This window comes from Vanessa atalanta, chromosome Z, assembly GCF_905147765.1.
Source record: "Vanessa atalanta chromosome Z, ilVanAtal1.2, whole genome shotgun sequence".
NCBI classification, from domain to species: Eukaryota; Metazoa; Arthropoda; class Insecta; order Lepidoptera; family Nymphalidae; genus Vanessa; species Vanessa atalanta.
In genome coordinates this window covers 1,798,312-1,825,742 of record NC_061902.1, presented here as the reverse complement: position 1 = coordinate 1,825,742, position 27,431 = coordinate 1,798,312, and the positions used below count along the sequence as shown (strand labels likewise).

Here is a 27,431-nt window from a genome sequence, read left to right as displayed (position 1 = left end):
GCCTGTAGTTCTACTATCTCACTCGTCCAAACGAGAACACAACAGTACGAAGTTTACCTGCTTCGTGGTAGTATATGTGATAAGGAACCTTATCAGATGGGCTGACACCAACTAAAGGTATGTGTATAGATTGAGTAAAACTTTACCTGGTTTTTCATCACCGTTCGGGGCCTCATTAGCTTCCTCGATGCAGCTTTGTTCATCGGGAAATTGGACATGTTTCTTCACGGCAGATCGGCTTGGTTTCGAGAGAACGGAAGCTAGAAAGATAATATCTTATATTAGTTACAAGCAAAAACGTCGGCAGATGAATGCCAAGAATTATATCCACCTCCAAAACGCGCTGCATATTCTATTATATCTTTTATAGGTTTTAGTTTAGTCTTTTTTATTTTTAGTTATTTGAATGTAAGGAATAAAATGCTTTTATATTATAATAAGTTCATAAAGTTAAGTTCTTATTTGAAATATTCTGTAACGTCTCGGTCGATAAGGTAAGATGAAAAATTGTTGAAGGTTATCTGTCAAATTTTCGTCCAAAAACTGGGGATATCGACCACGTGCGATTCTAGTATTTATTAAATAAAGCGAACCAAAAAATAGTGTCTTTTTTTCGACATTTGTAATGTACAGGATTAATAATTACAATACTGTTATAAATTTTAACTGTACAATTAAATATGCTACTCTTCAAAAGTCTGTCCCTGTTTTATGAAAGGTGCATCTTATTTTAATACGTCGATCTACTGCTGCTGATCTACGGCTGTTTGCTGGCAATATATGTCACAGAATTCAATTCAATATGTACTGGTTCCCTGAGACTGTTTTCATGATGAAATTATATAAAAGATTTGATCGACGCTAACATCTCCATTCCTAACTTGGTCTCTTCTTGATGAATCCTTATATTTAATTAAGAAGAATATCTAAAAACATCGCAAATAGTTCAATTTAATAAGATTGAAGTTGGCAATTTGTCATATAATATTGACCTTGGGCTTTTATAAGTAATAACTTAAGATATATGTTTCATCGGAGAGAAAATTAGTAATACCAAGAATTTATGGTGCAAGTCTGAAGTCGTATTTTCTCATTAAGACAGTTAACATGATTACTTCTTCTAATAAGCACACATGTGCTTGTTATTTTATTTCCAACTGAGTTTTTCCAGGCTTCATAGTTTTACCATCTTTCACCGCTTGTTTGCTACGTTTCAAGGTTTGCCGAATAACTTTTACCGAGCACAAGAACAACAAAACTAATTAAGATTTTTTCCATAACAGAGTAATTGTTTAAATATTCGCAATGTGTTATGAAGTTAATGTATTAAATTATCATATATCGCTAAAATTCACAATAAATTATAAGAGTAATTATCATAATAATTATATCTATATGGTTCGTAGTAGTGACTATGTTTTTGAATTTTGAAAAGAATTAAAAAAAAAGTTGCCTGTCTTTTTTACAATGTCCAATAGCAATTCAACGAATGAGAAAATATCAGCTTTATAAGACTATATTTTAAAATAAACATTATGTATTTAATGAGCCGAGATGGCCCAGTGGTTAGAACGAGTGCATCTTAACCGATGATTTCGTGTTCAAACCCAGGCAAGCACCACTGAATTTGTTGTGCTTAATTTGTGTTTATAATTCATCTCGTGCTCGGCGGTGAAGAAAACCATCGTGAGGATGCATGTGTCTAATTTCAATGAAATTCTGCCACATGTGTATTCCACCAACCCGCATTGGAGCAGTGTGGTGGAATATGCTCCAAACCTTTCCCTCACAAAGAGAGGAGACCTTAGCCCAGCTGTGGGAAATTTACAGGCTGCTAATGTAATAATTTATATACAAATAAAAATAGTTACTGTACAAATAATGACCGCGTGGAATGGTGGCAGGATTGCTAGCAGCATTTTCCCGTTGAATCGCAATTCCGATGTTCTTGGGAAAAAATGAACCAGTGGAGTCAATAAGATGAGGTGTTATACTTTTAACAAAGGTGTTTGCAATATGAATTTGTTCAAGCAGATTAGACGAATTATTTTGATCAAAGTCAATAATTTATACGCAAACAAAAAAATTATTAGCATCGAATATGATCAAATATTTAAAACAAATAAGCGAAACTTCAGTGAAAGTGAATCGAAACGAGTGTGACGAAAAAAATAAAATGTGAATAAAAACTTCGATTATATTATGCAGACTTGGCTCGTGTAATTCGTAAATTTGGAAAATCTTTCAATAAAGACTAACGGTAAACAGTGTTGTATTTAAGAAAATATTAAAATAATACAAAAGGCAAAAAACTATTCTCTGTTATACATCTCCGTGTGAGATTTTTTCTTTTGTTTTTTTAATAATTTATGTGGCAAAAGAGCATGAGACCACCGCCCATGGACATCTGCAATATCGGGGGCCTTGCAGGGGCGTCGCGTTTAATTAAACTATTATATTCATGACTAGTTGTTGCCCGCGGCTTAGTTCGCGTTTTAGGGATTGATGTCCTTCCTTGGAGTTCAAGTTTACTTGCATAAAAAATTTCATCAAATTTGTTTGGTAGTGAAAGAGCGACGGACAGACTTACTAGACAGACTTACTTTCACATTTATGATATTAGTATAGATCTATGCGAAGTAATATGTACATATAATTATTTTTTTACGATAAGGTCATATTAAACTATCTTGTTAAATATATTACAGAGATAATACATTGATTTTTAAAAATAGTATTGTAACTCGGAGCGTTTTAAATATTATTGTAATTTACGTGCACACGCTTGCTGTCATTCAATTTCAATCAGTTACGATTTTATTATATGAATAGATAAATAAAAATTAATGTTTCTATGTTTGCCCTCTATACATTCCTAAACTATTCATCCGATTGGTGATTCACACTTTGGTGAGGTGTTCTGTGTACGCTAGCAAATACCCTAACCCATTTTATTTCGTTGAATGTAGTTAACTTGTGATGTCGTAGTAAGCGTTATGTCTTCTACGACTGCGCCTGCTAAAATGACAAGCGCTTTATAAAGTCAATGAAGTAATACCAATTAGTAAATGGGTATGTAAATTATTCCATCACTCTGATCCAAAGAGAGTGGATGATTTTCATTCGACACATCCACGTTTCCAAAGCTGAGCACTAGATAAATCATATACACGAACTAAGTACTAGAACTAGTGGCACTTGAACGAGTTTATTCACCTCTTATAAATTAAACGTATAAAATATTTTATAGAAAGTAATTGCTTGAGTCAGTAATCCTAATGAATAATAGCTTAAGAAATATCGATACGTTTTATTTACAAAACACTCAACGTTTAATTGCAATTGAGCTGGAATTGAGCGAATTAGCCCATTTTACGCTCCAGTTTAATAAAATCAAGGAAATACTTTAAACCGATCCGTTAAGTCCATGCAACACGCAAATTGGGATCGGAGTGCGACGAGATCGCGTAATTCGCAGCAGGCTCGATCAAAATTTAATTTATAGTATATTTTTTAAACCAACTTTATCATTTACAACATATTTTTTATCTTTAAGTATATATAGCAGTCCAGTGTAGAAATCGTATAAATGGATCGAGTAGTGCCTAAAAACGTCTTATCAGACAAACGGAGGATATGTAAATTCCAATTTTAAAATCGTCTAAATGTGGAATATTTTATAGAATTTCATACACTTGGACGTTTATATAAGACGAATTATATAAGGGCCAACATAACACCGTTGATAAATACATGTACCTAAAAAAATACTGGTTAAAATTCGGGCAAGCACAAGTGAATTTTCATGTACCATATTCGTGATTACAATTCACCTCGTTCTAGAAAATTAAGAAAAACGTCATGAGAAAATCAGCTTATTTCAAATGAAATTCACTTGTGCTACCTGCACTGGAAAAAATATTTACAACTTCTCCTTAAAACAGAAATGAGACCTTTGTCTAACCATGTGATACAGTGTACTTGGTTGTCGGATTTTTTGGAAACCCGTTTTTGTAGTTTCTCAACCAATATTCTACCGTCAAACTGTTACGATTATTATTAGTGTGTTCCAGTTGGAAACATGAGTGAGCATGAACATGAACAATAGGGAGCTATTTTATAAAAAAAGGTCGCAATTTTACTCAGTTAAGTATTAATAATTACTCTACTCCAACCACGAGATGAGTAACGCAAATTAAACAACTTTGACATTGAATTGACGCCATATTGGAATATTCAACCAATCGCGAATCCATATTGAATAATCAACGATAATGATGTATTCGCGAATTTATTTGTATTATATCTAAAGGTATGTTAAATTAGAACTGTCTATAGTCTGTCTATCATAATATATCAGAATTATTAGCAAATTGCATGGAATCTAAGATTATTTATTCGACATTCGATTGGAAGACGATATACCTTGTGTTTTTTTTTTTTTTTAATCTGTTTATTTTATTTAGAGGGTTTGTTCTATACAGTAGAATATGCCACCCCCATAGTAGCTATTACAAAATATTACATTCTACGTTTACAACCTTTATGAACCATCTTGTATAGCATCTTAGCCTCAACTGAATTTGGTGAGGCCAAGATACTATTACAAGATGCAAAATCAAAAAAATAAGGTAAAGCAGCTTCAACTTGCTTCCTCTCTGCTTCGTTCCGTACACATTCCAGCAATATGTGATATACATCTTCTATGATTCCGCACTCGCTACAGTTAGGAGATGGAACCTTCTTCATGAGAAAAGCAAAACTATTCAGAGGGATGTGTCCGGATCGAAGCCTCATCGAAGTTATTACGTCACTCCTGCTCATATTGGAATTCTCAAACCAAGGTTTCTGCAGTAGACATGGTTGGACTGTTCTGTACCAGATACCTTTGGTTCGCGACCTTTCGTTAAAATATTCTGACCAAAGATTGAAACAGTATTGTTTGGCTAAATATAAATTTTCGGAGCAACTTGGTAAATAATTTATAACGCAACCATCAACAATAGCTTCTTTTGCTAGTTTGTCAACAATTTCATTGCCAGTAATTCCAACATGAGCTGGGATCCATTGCAGTTTAACATTAATATTTACCTTATGAAAATCCTTTAAAAGGTTTAAAATAACAAAGGCTATTGGAATTCCATTATAACCCCAGGAGCACCTTTTTATATGTTGAAGTGCGCTTTTCGAGTCACTTAAAATTACGAAGTTTTTACCTCCGAGAGACTTGATATACGAAAGACATTCAGCTATAGCGATAAGTTCAGCAGACATGATAGGAATATTTAGGCCTAACTTTAATTTAATGGAACTTCCAATTTGAGGATCGAAAAACGCTATTCCTTCATCTTCACCTTTTTTAGATGCATCCGTAAAAATTTTATGGTAATTATTATATTTATCATTAATAAATTTACTACAAATTAATTTCATATCACCAGTATTACACTTTTTCTTTGACTTAACTATTACAGGTATATCATGCATAATTACCGATTCTAAATCTATGTAATTGACCCATGTATCTAAATTATATATTTCAGGCTTGCTTGCAGAATATATGTTATAAGAGTTAAAGATTCTATAAATGTTTATTAATAACGGTAACTTTTTAGATCTCCAATAATAATTTTGACAATTTGCATTAAGTTCTACAATATTAGTGTACACTGGATTTTGATTAAGTGCTATACTTTTAAATAAAAATTTGCTTCCTAAATATATTCTACGTATATGCAACGGTACCAGACACAGTTCGCTTTCCATCACATGAATGGCGGTGCTCTTAACAAATCCACCAATCAAACGCATTGCCATATTTTGAACACGATCGAGTTTAATGAGATGAGTTTTAGCAGCATTGTCGTAAAGAAAACATGCGTAATCTATCCTGCTTCTAATTATACTTATAAACAAACGTCTAAGGTGTTTGGGGTGAATTCCCCAATTTGAGCCAGCTAAAATTTTAAATAAATTAATGAACTTTTGTGTTTTTTCTATTACACTATTTATGTGTATAGCCCATCTCAATGACTTATCTAGCCAGACACCTAAATATTTAACGCTTTCCACAACCTCCAATAATACGCCAAAAATGTTCAATCTAACTGTATTTCTTCTAAAATTTCGTTTAAAAATGCAAACTTTACTTTTCCTGGGAGAAATTTCTAATCCAATATCTAAGAAGGTTTTACTTAAATAGTTTAATGCCGTTTGTAGATGTCCAACGCTTTTCGAAATTTGATTTGTTACGTAAATCGCAAAATCATCTGCGTATTGAGATACATATACATTGTTTATATTTTTACAAATATGTATAGTAATGATGTTAAATAATAACGGAGACAAGGGATCTCCTTGAGCTAAGCCTTTACTAGTAGAACGACAAATATAAAAATTATCTCCAGTTATTTTTAAATATCTTTCACTTAAATATGACCATAAATATGCACACACTTTAGACCCAACAGAAAATTTATCTAAAATAGTCAGTAAGGCTGTAATTTCTACATTATTATACGCGTTATCGATGTCAATGAAACAGCCAACCGTTGGAATTTTATTCGAAAAACCGATTTGTGTCCTTGAGACTATCGTAACTAAGCTATCTAAAGCAGATTTTCCTTTTCTAAAGCCCACTGTATCTTGAGAAAATAAATTATTATGTTCGAAAAACCATTCTAATCTAATTTTTATCATATTATGAAAAATTTTGCATATACAGGACATCATCGAAATTGGCCTTAAAGACGACAAGGAATGAGGATCTCTTCCTGGTTTAGGAATAGCTACGATATTGATTTCTCTCCACTGCCTCGGAACAAATTCATGCGTAAAAAACAAGTTATATAAACGTAACAGAATTATTTTGCCATTAAAAGGAATATGCTTAATCATTGAATATGAAATATTGTCCAGGCCAGGAGAGGTGTCTTTTGATCGTATACATTTTAATAATTCTGAAAGAGTAAATTCAACTTCTAATTCGGGATTATCTGAAGTAAATGTGGGTTGCAATGGACGTGCGTAATCTGGCGTTATACTATTTAAAACTAGTGTCGCCCTCTCTTTGTCAATGCCATGCTTAGGAGATTTAAATCCCTTAAACCACCTCATTTTATCCCAGATTTCGACTGACGTACTAGCTTGGTCTATCGAAGTACAAAAACCTTTAAAGTCGACATCTTTTGCTTGACGCATCAGCCGCTGTGACTGAGCTATTTTTTCTTTAAGAAGGTCAAAATTTTGGGAGATAGGATTACGACGGAATGCGCTTAACGCTAATCTGCGTTCGGCAACGGATTTTGACAAATTTGGATTCCAATATGTTTTTGGCGAAAACTTACTATCCGGATTTTGATTTAATTTAATGTATGGTATATGGAGCTCTGCTGCTATATTTAAAAAATCTACAAAAGTATCATAGTCCCTTTGGAGATCATTGGAAAAATTATAACTGTTAAACAAAGAGTTTAGGCAATTTGTGTACGATAACCAATCGGCCCGTTTATAATTTCTACGTAAAGAAAATTTTGAATTAGTAATAAAATTAAATGAAACTTTTATGATTAAATGATCGCTACCTAAAGACTCATTAAGAACAGTCCAATCTAATTTTTGCGCTATATCACAGGACGCAGTAGTTATATCTGGAGAACTTTGTCGTACCTGATCATTTACTACAGCTATTCTAGTCACGGAGCCATTATTTATCGAAATAAAATTACTATTGATTATTGAATTATATATTTGAGTTCCTCTTGTGTCTGTTTTGCATGACCAATTTGTATGATGTCCGTTAAAATCCCCAAGTATAATAGTTTTACTGTCGTAAAAGGAAAAGATGTAATCCCAATCACTTTGGCTTGTTCTGATTACCGATGTACAATATACACCTATTAAGTTTTCTATATCGTAGCAATTGCCAAGTTTTATTTGAATAACATATATTCCTTGGGTCAAGTTACTGTTGTTCATAGTATTCAGCATATGCGACTTGATCGATTTATGAGTTAAAACTGCTAATCCACCATAACCGTCATTCCTATCAACCCTAAATATATTGTAATTACTTATCTTAATAACTTCGTTCTCTTCTAACCACGTTTCAAATAGTACAGCAATGTGAACTTTTTCTAGTGATAATAGATTTTCCAAGGCAATTAATTTTGATTTCAAGCTGCGGCAGTTCCACTGTATAATATTTACTTTAATTTTATTTTTATCCATTATTACCTATAAATTGTAATATGTTTCTAAGCCACAAACAATCCGAAAAACACTCCACAATATTCAAAATTAAAAATTCTATACCTAATTTCAATACTCTCTTTACTTTTTCGTGTAAAGAAATTTTATTTAAAAATATTACGTTTTTAATTCTATCTATTAATTCTTTTAATGTTATCTTACCACTTTTATTAGTGTCCTTAATGTTAGTACTATCGTGACTTGTTTCACCTTCATTGGTATCGGCAACAGACTCTTTATCCGATGGTACACTCCAGTTAAATTCCGATGAACGATCATACTTCTGACGCTTTCTTTTCTTTTTTTTATAACGTGTCGTTGTTTTTCCTGACTGAATGTCTTCTTCCTCAGTATGGATATTTCCTTCAACAATACCTGTCTCTATTATTGGTTTTTGAGTGCCGAAAATTGTTCCGATGTTCGATTGCGTATTATCATAATTAATTATTTGATCAGCTCTTTTTAGCTTTTGATCAGAATCCGGAGGAACGTATACCTCAAGCGCTTTTCTATAAGTACAATTGTATTCAGCCATAATTTCTCGTATCTTTTTTTCTTTAATATACATCGGACATAACTTTGACAAAGCCATGTGCCTTCCTTTGCAGTTTGCGCATTTAAATACATTTGTATCGCAATTAGGATGCGAATCTCCACATTTTGGGCATATCACTTTTGATGAAGTACATCTTTTTGCATAATGTCCTAATTTCCAGCATCGCGAACATTGAGACACAGGAAAGACGTATGGCTCCACATCAATTTTAAGTCCATCTACGGTAATACATTTAGGTAAAAAGGACCCTTTAAAACACAAGCGAACAGCTTCGCTTGCCACCCATAAAGCTTCACGGTCCTTTCCTCGGCGGTTAAGTCGACGCACAGATACCAAATTATCCGGCCCTTCATATTTAATATTTGTGTAGATTTCATCCTCAGACAAATCCAGGTCGACAGATTTGATGATCCCGTAAGTGTAACTTACTTCTAATGGCCTATGAAATTTCCAACCGATTCTCCCAAACTCTTCGCATTTTATAAAACTTTCCATACTCTCTTCATTTTGAAATTCCACTCGTATCTTATATGGATGTAAATATTTTATGCGTACTACATGTTGAATACCATTTTCTTTAAAAAGTTTGGCCAATCCAAATTGTTTGGGTAATTTATTTTCACAAGAAACGTAAACTTCAAATTTATCTTTCCTTAGTCTCTTCTCCTTCCTGTTTTGTACTATATCCCATTCTGATTCTTCTTCCAGTAATTCAGAATCTTCTCTTGCCCTCTTTGAATTCATAGTATCCCTTTCTTTATTTCCTACCTCACATATATACTGCTCCTCACAAGTTGAAATGTTATAGGTCTCTTCTATTTCGATATTATTATCCATCATGTTTCAAAACGCATAAAAAGTTTTATTCATAACAACGTATCGCCGGGTCGGCATTACCCGCGCGACCCGCGCGCGCACGGCGTTATCGCCCTATCGGCGATGTAGTAAACGTACCTTGTGTTATTTAAATAAAAAAAATCTAATTTGGAAAATATAGTAATTAATTTTTTTTCCCTTCACTATCAGGAGAGCTGGTTCATTTTTTGCTCAGAGGATCGGAATTGAGCTACAACAGGAAAATGCTGCTAGCATTCTAGACAAAATTCCACCTGGTCATGATTTATACAGTAACTATTTTTAATTCTAGAATTTTAATTCTATTCTAAAGTTGAAAAGCGTTAATAAACTTTAATTTAAAATATAATAAATTAAAGTTTATTAACGCTTATTTTATTGCATCTTTCTTTATGACTGACCTAAAGTGTGAATCATAACTAAACTTATAATTAAAATTGGCTTTTATTTCGTTTCATAGATTACATAATAATCAATTCAACGTAATATTATGACAAATTGAAAGTGAAATCGTTTATTCGTTAAAATCGATGATCGTTCATTTACGAGTGAATTCCTCCCTCCTTTAATTTTGTTCCGTTCGTATCAGTGCGTTCCAAAAAAAACCCAAATCGTTCTCTTGCTTGTTCAATCAATGTTACTTTAAGGAACATTCGATTTAATATCGATATCGTTTGATTACTCGAGACGTACGCTTTATTTGCACTGCCTTTAGGCGTAACGAATATTGGTATGACACTGTATTGACTATTTACGTAGCCTCAAATATTGGTACTATAGACTAAAGACAATATTAGAAATGGCTAATCTGCTATCAAGCAAATGCATAGAGGCCTTAATTATGTCTTTTGTTTTATGGATATATACAATAGACGTAGATAGAGGCCTTAATTATGTCTTTTGTTTTATGGATATATACAATAGACGTAGAATTATTATTATTTGCGTTTAATTTATTCATACACATAAAAAAATTACATTATGTGTTGCCGCCCAACCGTAAAAAACGATTACCAAAAATAATATGTTATCAGGTATGCGAATGTAAAATAATATCAATTTATATATATATGTATATTAGCAACTCGTATTGGAGCAACCTGACGGGAGAAGATCTACCAACCAGGCTTGGGACATATACGGTGTACATGGCGGTCGGACTTTATGGATTTTGAATAATATATAAAAATAGGCGCCAGTTTCGACTCCGTCCGGGTAGAATAAGAATTTTATTTACTTCCCAATTGCAACACCACCTAAGGACCAATCTAAACCAACCAAGGCACCTCACAGATACATACAAAATATTTCATCAAAATCGGTCCAGGAGTAGTTCAGTTAACAACACACGTCCAGAACATTTATATAAATAAAGATTAATTTTAGATTACGCATTGTCCGATTTATAATTCGTAAGCCATTTCTAAATCCATTTTACTATAAAGTCTATGGTTGAGTTGATATTTGATTTTCTATATGGATACTGCTTATTAAACGTACGTGATTAAGTCCATCTTTTACAAAAGATGAGCGAGAAATAAATATAAAAAAACGCATTATCCTATTGATAGTCTAGTAATTATCTTATAAGACTATGTAGTCTTCTATTTCGAGTGTCAATGACCCCATAAATATCATAATCACGTGCATGTACGTCATTTATAATATTATACCATCGAATTGCTTGCGTAGTACATTTATCGATTCATGCTAATCGATTGTCAAAAAAAATATAGTGTCTTCAATTTATATCAAATTTAAATCTTTCTTACTAAAGTGTTTCGATTTGACTAATAACGGAGGCAAAAGTTAATTAATGATTATTGTGATATGTTCTCGTTAAATTAAGTCTATTGATTTGCAAATTAATCGAACAATCGATTCTCGATTATATCGAAAGTAAGTTCCAAGCAATTGTAATGCTAATTACAAATTATATAATATCGAATACAATAATTTTGGTAGTCTCTACGGTGGTAAAGTATTTTTTTAATTAAGAAAATTATTTGTTAATTATTTTATATTTCGAACCTATAATAATTGTCTGCTGGAATCGAATGTTAATTTTGTTAATCGACTAATAACTGAACCCATGATTATATTATCTGTGGAAATAATATAAACATTTTTGGCGGACTTTTAAAAAGGATTACATAATAACAAAATAAAAATGGCGTGTGTTTTATAGCTGATTATAAGGATAAATATAAATTGATGAAATAGCGGCTAAGTGTGGCTTTTTAAGAAATAATTCAAGTTTAAAAATTATAGAAAGAAGATTTTCTTACAATAGGTAGTTGTGATTTGAGAAGAAAAAATATTATAAGTCTGTCTGCGATCCAAAGCAATATTGTTTTATAAATAAAACAAATTAAAAGCTTTGATATCTAAAAATAATGAATTCAAACCCCCAGCAGCAGAACCGAGTCGCCGTGGGCGTAGTTTCCTGTTGTTTGAGCGTAATTATAATTATATAATAGCGCATAACGTACAAAATAACGTGTCATAATTTGCCTCTAACCCAATATAGTGTAAATACAAGCAAAGTGTAATTTAATTTTTTATATAACTTTTAGAGACTTAGATTTTTCTAAAATAGAACGCAGGAGGTTGTGTTTAAAAATCTCGTAACTGTGTAAAAATAATTATCCAAAATTGAAACTTGCCGTGGACGTTGCCGTATGCTAAAAAGACAATAACTAAAAATTGGATTCCCGAAAATCTATCAACGAGCGTATAAAAAGGGAATTGAAGTCTTTATATACAAAACACTCTCGCTTTTGACTGCGCTGAAAAATTTGTTTAGTGTATTAAAAACATCCGAGATGGAAAAATTTTAAAAATTTAAATCCGGAAATTTTGAACGCTTGAAATTAAACACGATATTTTTATATATTCCATCCCATACTTCAAAGGCTTAAGAATTATTTTGTCCTTGAAAATTTAGGATTTTATCCTTAAAAATACTGATAAAACTACTAAGCTAAGTTTAGGTTTTTACGGCAGGATTGCATTGATAATCATATAAAATTAAACGTAAACGTCCCATTGCTAAACTAAGGGCTCAAAAAGCTATACCATTACCCTGCTTCAATTCGGGTGGATGCACATTGGCAGTATTTCAATGAAATTAGACGATGTATTCCTCACGATATCCTTTACGCAAGTCACGAGATGAATTATAAACACAAATTAAGCTTGCCTGGGATTTAACTAGCAATCAACGATTAAGATTCGAACAACTGGGCTATCTCGGCTTTATTAATTATTATTTTTAATTGATAATACTATAAAAATATAATTTTTGTATACGTATATGAATTTCAAGTTAATAGCATAAATAATAAAAGAACAGAAAAACATTACGTAACGCTTAAATGGTACCAATTTTTTAAACATTTAAACTTAATCAGAACACACGTGCCTGAATCGGTACTGTTCTGCGATTTGCATAATTATTACATTATGAAAACGTTATTTAATTTTTTTGTTTACATTTTGCTTTTCCCTTGCTGACTCGTGAAATTGTATGAATTACAATGTCTTTGTTATCAATCCAATCCCAATCAATATAAACTTTCCTCAGGGAAGCCTCCTTTAAGTGCAATTTTAAATAGTCAATTAAAAAAATGATTAATAAAATTTGTATGAACATTAAGCATCCAAACTCCGTCTGACACTGAGAATATTTTGACAGACAAACCAATACGTTGGATGGGTTTCGAACCTAGGAACCCGGAACCAGAAGCCTTAATAGCTAGCCATTATTTAACTGAAGCATACAATTAAATCTAAAAAACATGCTTGGAAATTAACGTACACTTACTCCTTGCTTTTTACCATCTATTACAATTGTATATAGAATTTTATGACTTTTTTATTTATGATCTAAAGCAGATATTACCTACTAATATAAGCTTTGAAAGACAAGTCAGTAGTGGATTCTGGATTGCCGTTTGAGAGGGGGGAGAGCCCCAGCGGGATAGAACCCCGTTATAGAGTTTGTATAAGCAAAATAAACACAAAATATTTTATATAAGATTTTAAATTGTTATTTTATTACTACAAGTAATTAATACGGGATATTTACCATGATTTTTATGTCTCGTGAACAAGATTTTGTATTTAATGTAGATAATGTTGAAATATCGAGCTCCACCAAATAAAAATAAACATGGTAAATATCCCGTATCAAATAATTGTAGTAACAAAATATTTTATTTTAATTTAGGAAGTGTAATTCTCACTAAAAATTATATTAAGAATAATGATTATCAACTTCATTTTAGACCATTTTTAGTAATATTACATAAAAACCTATACAATATAGACAGCGAGAAAGGAAATAGAGGGAAAGGTCGCCTGGGAGAGGCATAACGCTTTTCTCTTAAGTCACGATTTCTGCCAGTTCACTCAACTGTAAACCGCGAAAAAGAACTTCGTTCCAAAGATATAATCTGTTTTGTATTTTTTGCAGTCTTTACTTTTAGTCGTAACACGCACACTAAGACACTTTTTAGGCACGAGAATACCAAACTCATGCTAATACACTCCGTTAAATAAAATTAACTTGAAGAGCCGCGCCTGCGTGATTGAGTCTATCTCGAATTTATTTTTATAAAATAGCTTTTCAATAAACTAATGCTAATATATTTACTAAGCACAATATAATATATGTTCGACGTTCTACAGCGCATTCTACTGTATGCCAACAAATAATCCAATAATAAAAAAAGGCTTGGCTGAAATGAAAATCATCCATCTGATAATAAGTGCACATAGGCATTTGCCTGTAGGAAACATTAACCATTCCTTACATCGCCACCAGGTTTGGGAGCTGAGATTGTATATTATTTGTGTCTGTGGTTTCATTTGCTCACTAAGCTTACAAGCTGGATCAAAACAATAACCTAAATATTGCTGTTTGCCAGTGGAATATATTATGATAAGTGACCTTACCGTACGTACCTAGAGTACCTTACTAGATGGGTTTACACAAAGCCCTTACACAAAGTCGAATCGAATATCTTCATCCATTTATACATATTTAAATAATACTTTAAATAATAATATAGTATTTATGCTATATTTAAATTTAAAAATGTTAGCTTATAGTCGATCGTTAATCATGGTATAATGTCTGGTGTAATCCTGGGAGATCTTCGTGTAATAAATCACTCTCGAAGTGGCGTAACTTTGAAACAATAACCGCATTAAGACTATTCTTCCCACTAAACTATTTTAATGTTGCCTAGCGCTAATATTAAGTCTACACTGGATCGAACACACATCGCATGATAATTTTAAACTTATCTGTAAATTATTATTTACGCTCTATTGAAAATATACTTTAAATACAAACGGTGCCAGAAAAATAAATAATATAAACAAATAACATATGGTTTTACAATTATTTCAGAGGGCTATTGGGTCTGTTCGATTCCGTAGCACGCGTTACGAACGCCGTAACTCGTGTAGATTACTACTACGCTACTACGCAGCAACGATGTATAAATACATGTCCCTTTTAAGCAAGATTCGTACCATTTTAAACAGCAACTTGAGTGCTTATCCTATGTTTGAATTGCCGAAGTAAATTGACATAATTGATCCGTCATGTAATGAGCAATCAAAAATTAAAGTACTTAATTATTAAGTACTCATTCCTTATTGTGATATGAGTTAAAAAGAAGATTTTATATATCTATTTATCTACTTTTCCTTGAAATAGAAGAAGATTTGACTTACTGTAGTATAAAGTAGTCGTTATTCAACAATATACCTACTACAGATATTTTTAAAACTACCAATATAATACGCTATAAATCAACAATAATATTACGTTATTATTGCTTAAACAGAAAAACAAAACAAGATCGACCATTTTATTTTAGTCAAAAAAAAAAAAAACGCAAACCATTACAAGCGCCAGTTCGAGCAAATAAAAACGATCGGACATTAATTTGATGTATTTGTTCACTGAACACAATGGACAGGTCGTGACAGGTCATTTTGACAGACTTATTTACTGGGTCTTGTTAACTAGATGATTTGGGTTGGTTGGCCATTCAATTGCTACAATCGAGTCTTGTTAAAAAAAGGGCTTCAGAAATGGTAAATGTAATGAGAAACATAATTGTCAATATATAATATAACTAAGGAACACTACGATAGCACTTCCTTTTTGTTTTTGTTTTTCTCGCTGCAAAAACTCATTACGCGTTCCCCCCACATGAAGTGGGGATTATGTGGGACTCGTCGGTGCCCAAGACGGCTACTGCGCCCTAATACCCACTATAAAACCAGCGGTATCCTCTCCATCTTGGTGGCGGGCGCCACATGCTGCCGTGACACCCTGATGATAGCATTCCTAACTGATATATTATAAGCGCAAATTTGTTTTGTTTGTTACGATTCCACGTTTTAACTACTTCATCGAATTTCGTATAATCTTGCATAAACTTTGTCAGGGGGTACGGAAAGATACTAAGTTAATATTTACCTGACACCCCCCAACCCCCTAGTCATAAATAGCTTAAACACAAATCGTTTTAAATTTTGGCTATATACTTTAAAAAAAAACCGGCCAAGTGCTAGTCGAACTCGAAGGGCTCCGTACCATTATCTATAAAAACGGCAAAAGATTATGTCTGTTGTATGGGAGCCTTACTTAAATGTTTATTTTATTCTGCTTTTAGTATTGGTTGTTACAGCGGCCACAGAAATACATCTATAAAAAGTTCAAGTATCTGCTTTTCACGTTTCATTAAATACAGCCTCGTGACAGACGGACAGACGGACGGGCAGCAAAGTCTTAGTAATACGGTCATTTTTCACCCTGTGTGTACGAAATCCTAAAAATAACAGACTATGTCGAAGCTAAAAAGTCTTAAGTCATTTTATTTGTATGTATACATGATGTGACGTATAATGACATTAATGCTATCTCTTTCACTCTGAATCTCAACCCTGGTTTCATCACGGTAATCCTGAATAACGATCATGTGTAACTATTGCGTTCAACTAGAATAACTATATCTAACGTTACATAATAATGTAATTTTTTTCGTTACTAACGAAGAGTTACTACAATAGATTGTGTAATAATACACGAAAATATTAATTCACATGAGTGAAGAGTCTTGTGACTCGTCAGACTAGCAAAACATATTAAATAAAAAAATATTTGTTCTCTTTTCAAACAATACAAAAAAGTCAATATATTTTTTTGTAGAAAACCAAACTCAATCAATTAAAAAAAAATATTTATCTTATACGATCAACGATTTTTAAGAGAATAAAAAAACATAAACAACGGAACAGAGATCGATCTGTGTCGGTATCAGTAACAAATTTACTGATAAAATATTAAATTTAGACTAGAAAAGTTGCAATATATTATGAGTGAAATGCTTTAATATCGTTATATATTTAATTAAATACGATTTTGATAACATAGCATATAAAATGAATTCTGTCGCCAAATAACCATACTTTGTTTTGATATGGTCTGGTGTGACGTAAATATTGTTAAACATTACTTACGATCAGGTATCTCATTTGCCGTAAATATTACATAAAGATAAATAATAAAAGAGGCAAGATAGGCCAGTGGTTAGAAGATGCGAATCTAAATGGAAGATAAGCGGTAATTTCTCGGAGAACACCGCTGAATTTTTATGTGATTATTTTTTGTACTATTTCTCGTACTCGGTGGCAGAGATCGCGAGAAAACCTGCATGTATTGCCGCTTGTGTATCCACTAACCTGCACTGTGGAAGCGTGGTAGAATAAACTCCACATCTATTTATCAAAGACCTTAGCCCAACAGTGAAGTGAAGAAAATTATATGTCGGTTTTAGTAGTTAATATGATTGCCTAATTAGAATGAAAGTCTTATTAAAAAAAATACCTAGAAAAGGACGGTCTCACACCGGAAGCTTTCATTTGTATTATAAATATGTATTTTATCTTACATTTGTATGTTTGAATATTTGTTACTCGATTACGCAAAAACGCCTTGACGAAATTCGATAAAATTTGGGATAGTGATATCTTATAAACGGACTTGATACTAGCTAGGTAGCCTGTACTTACTTGCCTTGTCACCAGAAAGCTAATTATGTAATATCTCTTATTAAATATTTAAATCGAAACTAGAATTGACGCCATTAAATATATGCCATTCGTTTTTCTTTCCTTGAAATTCTATAAAACAGTCTACTATATCATGTAAAGCTTTCAAAATATGTGTAGCACAGTTATTGAGAAAGGTCTATTACAACATAACAGTACGACGGCCGAAAGCAGTGCAATAAAATTTAACGCAGTTGAACTGCGCGGAGCAGCTAGTGCATCATATTTCCAAGTCTCATACAGATACTGCTCAGAAAATTTGTGATTGTAAATATTTAATGGGTATAAGAATATTTGAAATTTTAAAAATTAAGAAGAATTTTTTTTTTTTGAAACGAGAATTGTTTATATTTTTTTTTTGGGATATTTATCTCTTCGTCACACTTAACCGGTTTACAATCGTGTACAAGAACTGTTTTAATTCGAACTCGAAACTATTTCAGAAAGGCAAGAAGTACGTTTCATGTTATTTAGGTTATCTTTAGTTCTTAAGACTTTTAATTTTAAAGCAATTATTCTTTAACAACTTAAATATTTAGACTGATGCAAAATGAATGAACGTATCCAATGTCCGATCTAGCAGACGGAAACTGGAAGAAGGTTCTTGCGATTATTTTAAGCCAACCGAGAACCATTTCATAATGAAATACTCCCTTCTCTATCTCTCCTTGTCTATCAATAAATTATATATCAAGCTGACCTTAAAAGTACTTATCGAATATTCTTTGCCTCTTCAATAATGCATGATTATAAAAGAGCAAAAATTTTTGAAGTATGATTGTTCAAAATAAATTAGCAATTTATTTTTTTATTAATTGAATACATTTTTGTTTTAGAAAATGCAAATATAGTTTATTATGTGATGTCGTAACGACTCCATTCTTGGCATTCTTTTAAAATTATTGTTCTGAATTTAAGAATTAAGATCTATAGCTTACCTATGGCACGAGAGGGGGCTTCGGAGAAATCTTCTGGGTCACATCGGCTGGGCAATGGTCTTGGGGCTGAACGGCGGCGTCCACTTGGAGCTGAGCTGGTGGTAGTCGTGTGCTGTGCGGTAGCAGTGTACTGCACGACAGCAAGCTAAAAAAATAATAATTATTGAGTAAACTTAAAAATTTGGGTAGACTTTAACCTTAATATAAACCAATAAAATACAGTCTATCTATAACTTAGCTCAAACAACGTGAACATGATATGTTTTAGTGTTCCGGTGTGTGCGCAAATCTAAACCTTACTCTGATAAACCGATGAAAGTATAATTTTATAAGATCCACTTGAAAACACGCGTTGGACGAATGACTTTACTTGCTTTCTAAAGCAAGGTAGAGTAAAACTGCCAGCTTCCTGAGCCAGGGCTGTTAAAGAATTTTTCACAGGAAAATATAACAGAATATAACCGGTTTTACCAACTCGACCAACGGTTTTAATTCGCTCTTTAGGTTCTGACTTACAAGCTAGCCGGTCACCAAGGCAGTTGAATCATTTGTACTACGACTTAGAAAATCCAAAGGACCTAGTTATTTGATAATTCAGGTTGGGTGGTTGGTGTGAAACAGACAAAAACACAACGACAGGACAAACGAAATGCTGTAAATAATCTTTACGTCATATATTAATTCATATATAGTTACCTCTTACTTCCAAATTTAAAATAGAAACAACGCCATCTCTTAGCAAAACTCGTAGACTTTATATATAAATGTTCGTAATAAAATATCAAACAAAATTATAAATACCTTTTATTTTTAAAATTATCCTTGTTTATTTTTTTACATCAAATTCTCGTAGAAACAATAATTTTAAAAAGTATCAAACATATTTCAAATTCTAAGAAAACTGCTAAGATACTAAAATATTATAATAATTACATATTTTATTGTTATTATAGTTTTAAACCAATCGTCATAGATATGTTTTTCACATCTAGCGATATAACGATAACTGCTACGAGTTATCTGGAACGGTTCGATCCTTTGATAATTAAGGTATGGAATAAAGTTACCTTTACCAGCGATATAGATTTGCTTTAGGCCTAGATTCTGTGACCTCGGCGGCTAATCCGTTATATGGACGAAACGACACGGCCATTACACTGAAGTATAAAGTTGATTGATTAACATGTCAACCATCAATAGGCTGAGTAGCTTATGAATGACACCGGCCAGGGTCGTATTGTTAGATCGCTCGTAATTTCGATGGCATTGTGGCGAAATAGCCTTTTTTTGGAAAGTCATGCAATTGCTTTTACGACGATGATTCTGATTATGTGGAAAACGATTTGGAAAAAACATGAAATGATTCTCAATTGTATCCGAAAGGAAATTAAAAGAAAATACTTTTTGGAAATGAGGGTATGCTGTTTGAAGCTAAGACTAGATTTTCGTCAGTTTTTAAAACTGGATATACAACTTAAAATTGATTTTCGATTGATCTAATATATGGAATGTATACGGAATGCAACCTTATTAAGCCTTTGTCATAAATATATTAAAAAGAAGAATATGTCATAAGAGAAATGCTTTTAGGGCCAAACCACTGAACCGAATTTGTTGAAATTAGTTTTCAAGCAAGCTTGAACTTCAAAGATAGGCATACTATATAAGACTCCTTTTTATATGTTACACTTGACGACCAAACTATAAAACGCGAGCGTAGCCGCGAGCCACAATCAGTTAAGAACATTTCGTTATGGCCACATTACACAGATATGAACTTAGCTTACATTTAATTCGCCGCCCGATATTTCGGTCATTTAATATCTTGCAGGTGAATCCGAAAGATATAATAAACTGGTATTAAACGTATAATACGACGATTAGATATTTATATTATATAACCGGATTTTTTTAAATTATGTGGATAATATTATTATTTACTTATTTACATAGATATAGACGTATAGACTATAGACATTGATCAAGCTTGGGAACTGAAATGTTACATAATATCTTGTGTACTGGCTGACACACTCGTCAAATTGTAACACAAACTGCTATTGGTACCTACTCGCTTGTATAAAGCCCTACCCTCAAGTAAAGTTTCTTTAATTATAAGGGTTTTTAGTGTTAGGTTGTAAAGCGTAACACGTGCCTTGAATTAAATATAAACATATGTAATAATATGCATACGCAAATGAATGTACGTATTTACACACACACACACACACACAAATGGATAGGCGTTGTGGCATGCCTATCTAGGTAGGCATTACTGTGTAATGGTTTGAAGTGAGAGAATAAATTTTATTTACAATCCAGATAGATACAATTATAAAATTAATAACATCGTACTAAGTTTGCGTTGTCATTAACTGAATTTAAAATTAGAACCTTTTTTTCTGTGTATTTTTTTTGTCTTTAATGGATTTGAGCGTCAATGGGCGGGGTAGTCAGAATCAGAGCCAGTATTAGTAATGGCACAACGTGACGCATTGACGGTGTAAGAATAGAATGGCTAATATTTCTCATAGTGCCATTACTCAGTATCAAGTGGTTGATCATTTATCATTAGGCTAACATTGGTGCTATTTTAAATTTAACAAGGGATTTTTGGTAATGACACCAATTAAAAAAATATTTCAGTTATGCACTTGACATAACCTTGTTTATAATAAATGAACTTCCTTACTTTTTTTTAAATTTTTATAAGGTTCTTCTTTGGATAAACTTTCTCAAATTGTAGTTAAATATTGTAATGTTCACATGTAAGGTCGATTTATTTATTAGATTAAATAGATACTATATTTAAATATCAGATCGCTGTGCACACACACCGCCTTCACCACGGGCCAATTTATATATTTTATTTTCCCGCGCTTTTACGACGTGTGTCACTCGGGATGACAGACGCATAAATAAACAGATATTCATATAAAATATAAATGTAATACTAACGAATACGTTATTATAGATCTGTATACACAAAAAAAAACTTTATTTTTATATGAAATAAATACAAATTAAAACAACAAATAAATAAATTTTAAACATGGCTTTCAACCTGAGTAGAGTAACTTGATGAATTAAGTTTATACGTACGTAAGCTACAATATTATTAGTTTAGTTTAGTTTCATCGACATTATTATCGTTTACAAAATCGTATGGCATTCTGTTTATGGGGAAGTGAGCGAATTGAGCAAGCGTGACTCTGATAATGTAGTTAATGACAGCGCAAACTTAATACAATGTTATCAATTTTATAATTGTATCTGGACTGTTTATAAGATATACATTATATATTATCTATTTATTTCTGAGATGTTCTCGTTCTCATGTTTAATTGGTTATTTCATCGTTTTGTCAACGTCAAAAACGTCGCATGCTATGCACGGAGCGTCAACGACTGTGACACGTGCTATTTTTATGTGACACGTACTAGGACTATTCCTAGTGCTAGACCATGCTCTCATGGTAAGAAATAGTGTGAAGACACCTTTACAAGTAAAAAATAAATAAGAACTAGATAGACTATTTGATGGTAGCAGTGAATTTTTTTTTCTTGAACGCTCCAAGAAGGTACACCGTCAATTCCACGTCAGTTACCACGATATTCGACTTATTAGAAAAAAGGAATTTATACAAATCAGTTGAATAATCTTGTCTGGTGTCTGCACTATATTAAATGTGAGAGCTATTAATAGAAATAGTTGGTTTTGGGTACAAGACGGGTGTCTCGTAATTAATATCATGTACGCTCGTTGGGCTTAATTACTTATTACGTTTTGATCTACCTTCGTTCTTACAAAGTTTTCTTTGAAATCGACTTATTAAGTATTCGTATTTTTATGTCAAGTTATATGATCTTCGAACGAAAGTTTGATTAGAAATACATTAACGTTGATACCCCAAATAACGGAATCTAAATTTTCCAATTATTCGTACGAATTCTACTGTAAACGATTTCTGAACTAATGTAATTTTACAGGTCTTAAACTTGCTATCTCTTTTTATCCTTATATGGATAGAAGAGATAGTAAGTTTTTTCAAATTATGAGAAATAAATGCCAAAATTATAAGTCTGTTAAATTTATTCAGATATTACCTTTATCTTCGTCTTTATCCTTTGTGATTATATGTGATATATATTAAAGTTTTGTCATTATCATACACGTTGATTACTCGTGGGATCTTTAATAACTTACCCTATCTGAGTAGTCGAAAGCAGCTGTGCCTCTCCCGTCTAGATACTCTTGAAACTGCGAAATCACGCACACCATAGCGTAGATCTAGAAAGAAATAGACATGCATTAATAAAATATTAATTTTTTTATATGCTTATTAAAAGTTTGACTTGAAAGAGCCGAGATGGCCCAGAGGTTAGAACGCGTACATCTTAACCGATGATTCAAGCCCAGGCAGGCACCACTGAATTTTCATGTACTTAATTTGTGTTTATAATTCATCTCGTGCTCGGCGGTGAAGGAAAACATCGTGAGGAAACCTGCATGTGTCTAATTTCAACGAAATTCTGCCACATGCGTATTCCGCCAACCCGCACTGGAGCAGCGTGGTCGAATATGCTTCAAACCTTCTCCACACAGGGAGAGGTGGCCTTTAGCCCAGCAGTGGGAAATTTACAGGCTGCTAATGCTAATGCTAAAAAGTTTGAATTTAATGACGACTTAGTTGAAAAATATTTTTATTGCTATACGAGTAACCGTTCGCGTTAGACGTTACTATTACGCCCCCTTAGGTCATAGAATGACGTTATTTAGACAATAACCGTAATCAATAAATGCGTAAAAATAATTTGATTCGAAACGGACTGGTAGAAACAAAACAAGTTTAAAAACACATACAAACTTTTTATATATACACTATATATAATAAATTTGATTATTGCTCTACGGAAAATATGCATATAAGTATAATGTCTATGAATTATATATATATATACATCTTTAGTGATCATTTCGCGCAGGTCTACGATAGATCCGATCAAAACGTATCCACAATTATAGATCGTTAGAAAATAATGTATATTTAATCGACAACATGTATCCGCAAAATTCGTATAATCGAGATATTTCGATATGAAATCCATAAAATTCAATGACGTGATAGTTCAACGGGCGGCCATTTTTAACGTTTACGGGTAATGTTATAGATGAAGAAATGATATATAATGTATAATAAAAGTAAAGGATACACTGTATTTGTTTAGTTTGATTTATGTATGTGTATACTATTTATAAATAGTAAGTTAGGTAAATACTACCATCGGATCTAAAAAGAACCAAACTCAACTCAAACTCAAGTATTAAACTTACTTATTGATAGTCAAATTAAACACAACCACCGGTTCGGAAAAGAAAACACCCTGACTTGAGAAGAACCGGCGAAAGAAACCAGCGGAAGATTGTTGTGTGTTATTTAAAGTCGCTTCAATATTTTTGAAATTTTTTCTTGGTGGCTTTTTCAGCCTGGGTAACTCATAAGATATTCTACCGCCAACCGACAGTACTCAGTATTGTTGTGTTTCGGTTTGAAGGGTGAGTAGGCCAGTATAACTACAGGCACAAGGGACGTAACATCTTAGTTCCCAAGGTTGGTGGCGCATTGGCATTAGATCGTAATATAGTACAATGTATATAATATACATGCAAGTTAAAAATCATTTAAAATTTAACCAATAAAAACAATATTTTTTAAGTAAAAAGCGTAATAAAATTGCTTTGTATTCATACTATGAATATAATGATTTTCTCCAAAAAATATATATTTTTGACCGATTACAAAGAGCGAGTAAATATTTCAATAATAATATAACAACGAAATAATCACTGTCATCATAACTCAATACATTTAAATGTTAAACGTAGACATTAAACTATATTATGTGTATTTTTTGGATTAAAAACAAAAATTTTGGCATTTGTGTCCGTTGTAAATGTAGTTTATTTTAGAAGAACAACTATGCAAGATTCTTGCCGTTTTATTGTAAAGTTTTCATTTCAATAAAATACATTTCATTTGATACAAAATTGTACGTTTTGCTGTTGAATTGCTGAGACGCTATTCGTGTGCCAATTAAACTAATACGCTTTTAACCCTCTTAAACAGATCATTAAATGTTTAATTATATGTTTTATTGTATATATCTATACATATAAAAAAAATGGAGTTTCTGTTTGTTATATTAAAATAACCCATTTTTACTAAATGCATATGTATACACGGTACATATACCAATTTAATCAATAATACAATTTTTGTCAGCCTGTCTGTTTGTTCGGGCTAATCTCTGGAACGGCTGAACCAAACAACGCGCACGAAGTCGCGGGCACAGCTAGTTGTATATATATTATATATAATGAGTGCCTACAACAGTCTCAGTAGAAAAGAGACATGTCAGGGAGAAGAAAGGTATTCCTCTTTTTACATATATAAATTTCTGTAACAGTTTACTATAATTATTTTATTTATTAAAAATAAGTTTAAGATATTATATTGTTATAAACAAATACAAAACCCGACAGTTGTGTTTATTGGGACCATGTGGTTTAAGATCCCCGTAATTACTGAGCCATCCAATTCTATTTTAATGGAATAATTAATTTTCTATCTTGCTCGGTAATATTTTATGCTGATTTCCTCTCAACACTTAGCTTTAAGCTTCACCTCGAGGTGAATAAACAAACAAAAGCCCAGTCTTGTATAAGCTTTATAATAATAGCGCGTTCATGGGTACTACACAATCACCAAAGAGTTATAAATCCTTTTTGTTAATGCGTTCTGGTAAAATGGTGAGTGAGCCAGTATAACGGGGAATAAGATATTACGTCTCAAGTAAACATCTTAGGTTGCGGGTATGGCAACCCATCGATTCCATATGAAGAGGTTACTGCGTTAATACCAAATAGCAGGTTCTAAGATGCCAAGTTCTTTGACTATCAATTAATTCTGACTTGTTTCAGAGGCATAATAAAACGAAGGCCTTTAAAAACTACAAAGTTCTCTTAATAGCACACACACACGCACACACACATACACTGTAAATGTCCCTTAAAAGTATCGTGAATTGAAGATTGTCATTACCTTTTAATTTTCTTTCGTCGCTTTTAAATGACGCGTGTGCGTGACGTTGCGTGTATACTATACTACCACATAAATACTAAATGTGTAATTTGTACTTATTTTCCTTACTCACTCCAGAAATATTACAAGGCTCTATTTTATAGACTGTTGTCAATGGTTTTATTATCAAAACTAAAATATTCTTTCCTAAAATAGACTTAGTATAAGAACTTTTGAAGCGTCATATTACAGTATTGAATGAGATGTAAAGCATCGAGAATCGAGTATATTTACAGAGTTTTATAGACGCAAAGAAAAAACAATGTAGCTTAGATGGATCAGTGATAAATTTTTTGTATAGTTTTAGAATCGAACTGCTTATTCTCTTAGAACCGAGACATTTTCTTTCAGACAAAGGGAAATCAGAACACGTTAATTAATGATGATTAATGATACTATAGACATATTAAACATTATAACATTTTAGAAATTTCGTGACGATAACGGGAGTTCTATTCAACAATTGTACAGTGTGCGGTTACAAATTACTACATCGATATAATACGGTCTAAGAGCGTTGTTTATTTTCCGAAGCGGCCTTTACGAGTTCAGTATACATAATTATATATACTAAACATTCAACATCAACTTGTTTGTACAGAAAATTCACGCTCATGTATTCAATCCCGTTTACTTTTGTTTTGTTTGATTTTAAAGCTAATGTTGGAATGAAGAACGACATTTTGACGAAAAATAAAATTGTACGAGTATGATTATGAAATATTTTATTTGGAAGATACACGTTTTCGAGTTAATGATATTTGTAAAAGATTAAATCAAATCAAAATAAAATATATTTAAATGATACTTAAAAAATAATGACTAAGAAAAGTTACGTTACCAAGAGGCTCTAGAGGCATCTCCTGGTGACGGTTTCCTGATTACACATGGCAATACACATGATTGAATTTTGTTTGAAGATTGAATATGAATTGTAAAATAAGCACAATACAATGTTTGCCTAGATTTAAACCTGTCGTTTCGGATTTTGTCGTCGTGTTTCATCCTCTATACAAAAAAATTGGATTGAAAACTAAATGGTTCTTGGAAAGTTAAGTGTTAAGTCCGAAGCTCAAAACGCTCGTGGTGAAGTTGTGGCAATTCATATTTTATTCCACGAACGTCGCAACGTCGATTTTATCGATCGCTTTATTTCTAAAGTTTATAAATACTATCTATGGAATTCGTTACAGACTTAATTAATTTTAATTGGAGTTTTATTTTAGAAGAATGTTTTATTTTCAGTTTAATTAATTATTATTTGTTTTTGTTTTGTGTTTACGTAGAATAATGAGAAAATCTTCATAGCCTTTTAGATATCGACCACGAAGTGCTTGGTGCTAAGATAATACTTGAAAAATCAACACTTAAGTCTGAGGAAGACGTGCAAACATTATTGTGACGTCGAATTCTTTGAAGAGTTACGGCCATAACAGTGTGACCGAAAAATATATTGGTCACATATTTGTAGCCATAGTTTAACATGAGATTCCAGGTCACGTAGTCTTCCGCTTCGCTTTCACGTGCATTGTTTGATTCACATACGAACAAAGCC

General features: G+C 32.3%; 1 protein-coding gene across 2 annotated transcripts in view; it reads right to left on the bottom strand.

The window, feature by feature from the left end:
- Positions 1-27,431, bottom strand: part of LOC125076181 — a 189,608-nt gene that overhangs the window by 7,764 nt on the left and 154,413 nt on the right. For both annotated transcript variants that reach the window (XM_047688191.1, XM_047688192.1), the window contains 3 exons: positions 22,942-23,025; positions 18,736-18,880; positions 147-260 (listed from right to left, as the gene is read on the bottom strand). In XM_047688191.1, the coding sequence (XP_047544147.1) occupies positions 147-260; positions 18,736-18,880; positions 22,942-23,025 (343 nt within the window). The remainder of the gene's footprint in view (positions 1-146; positions 261-18,735; positions 18,881-22,941; positions 23,026-27,431) is intronic.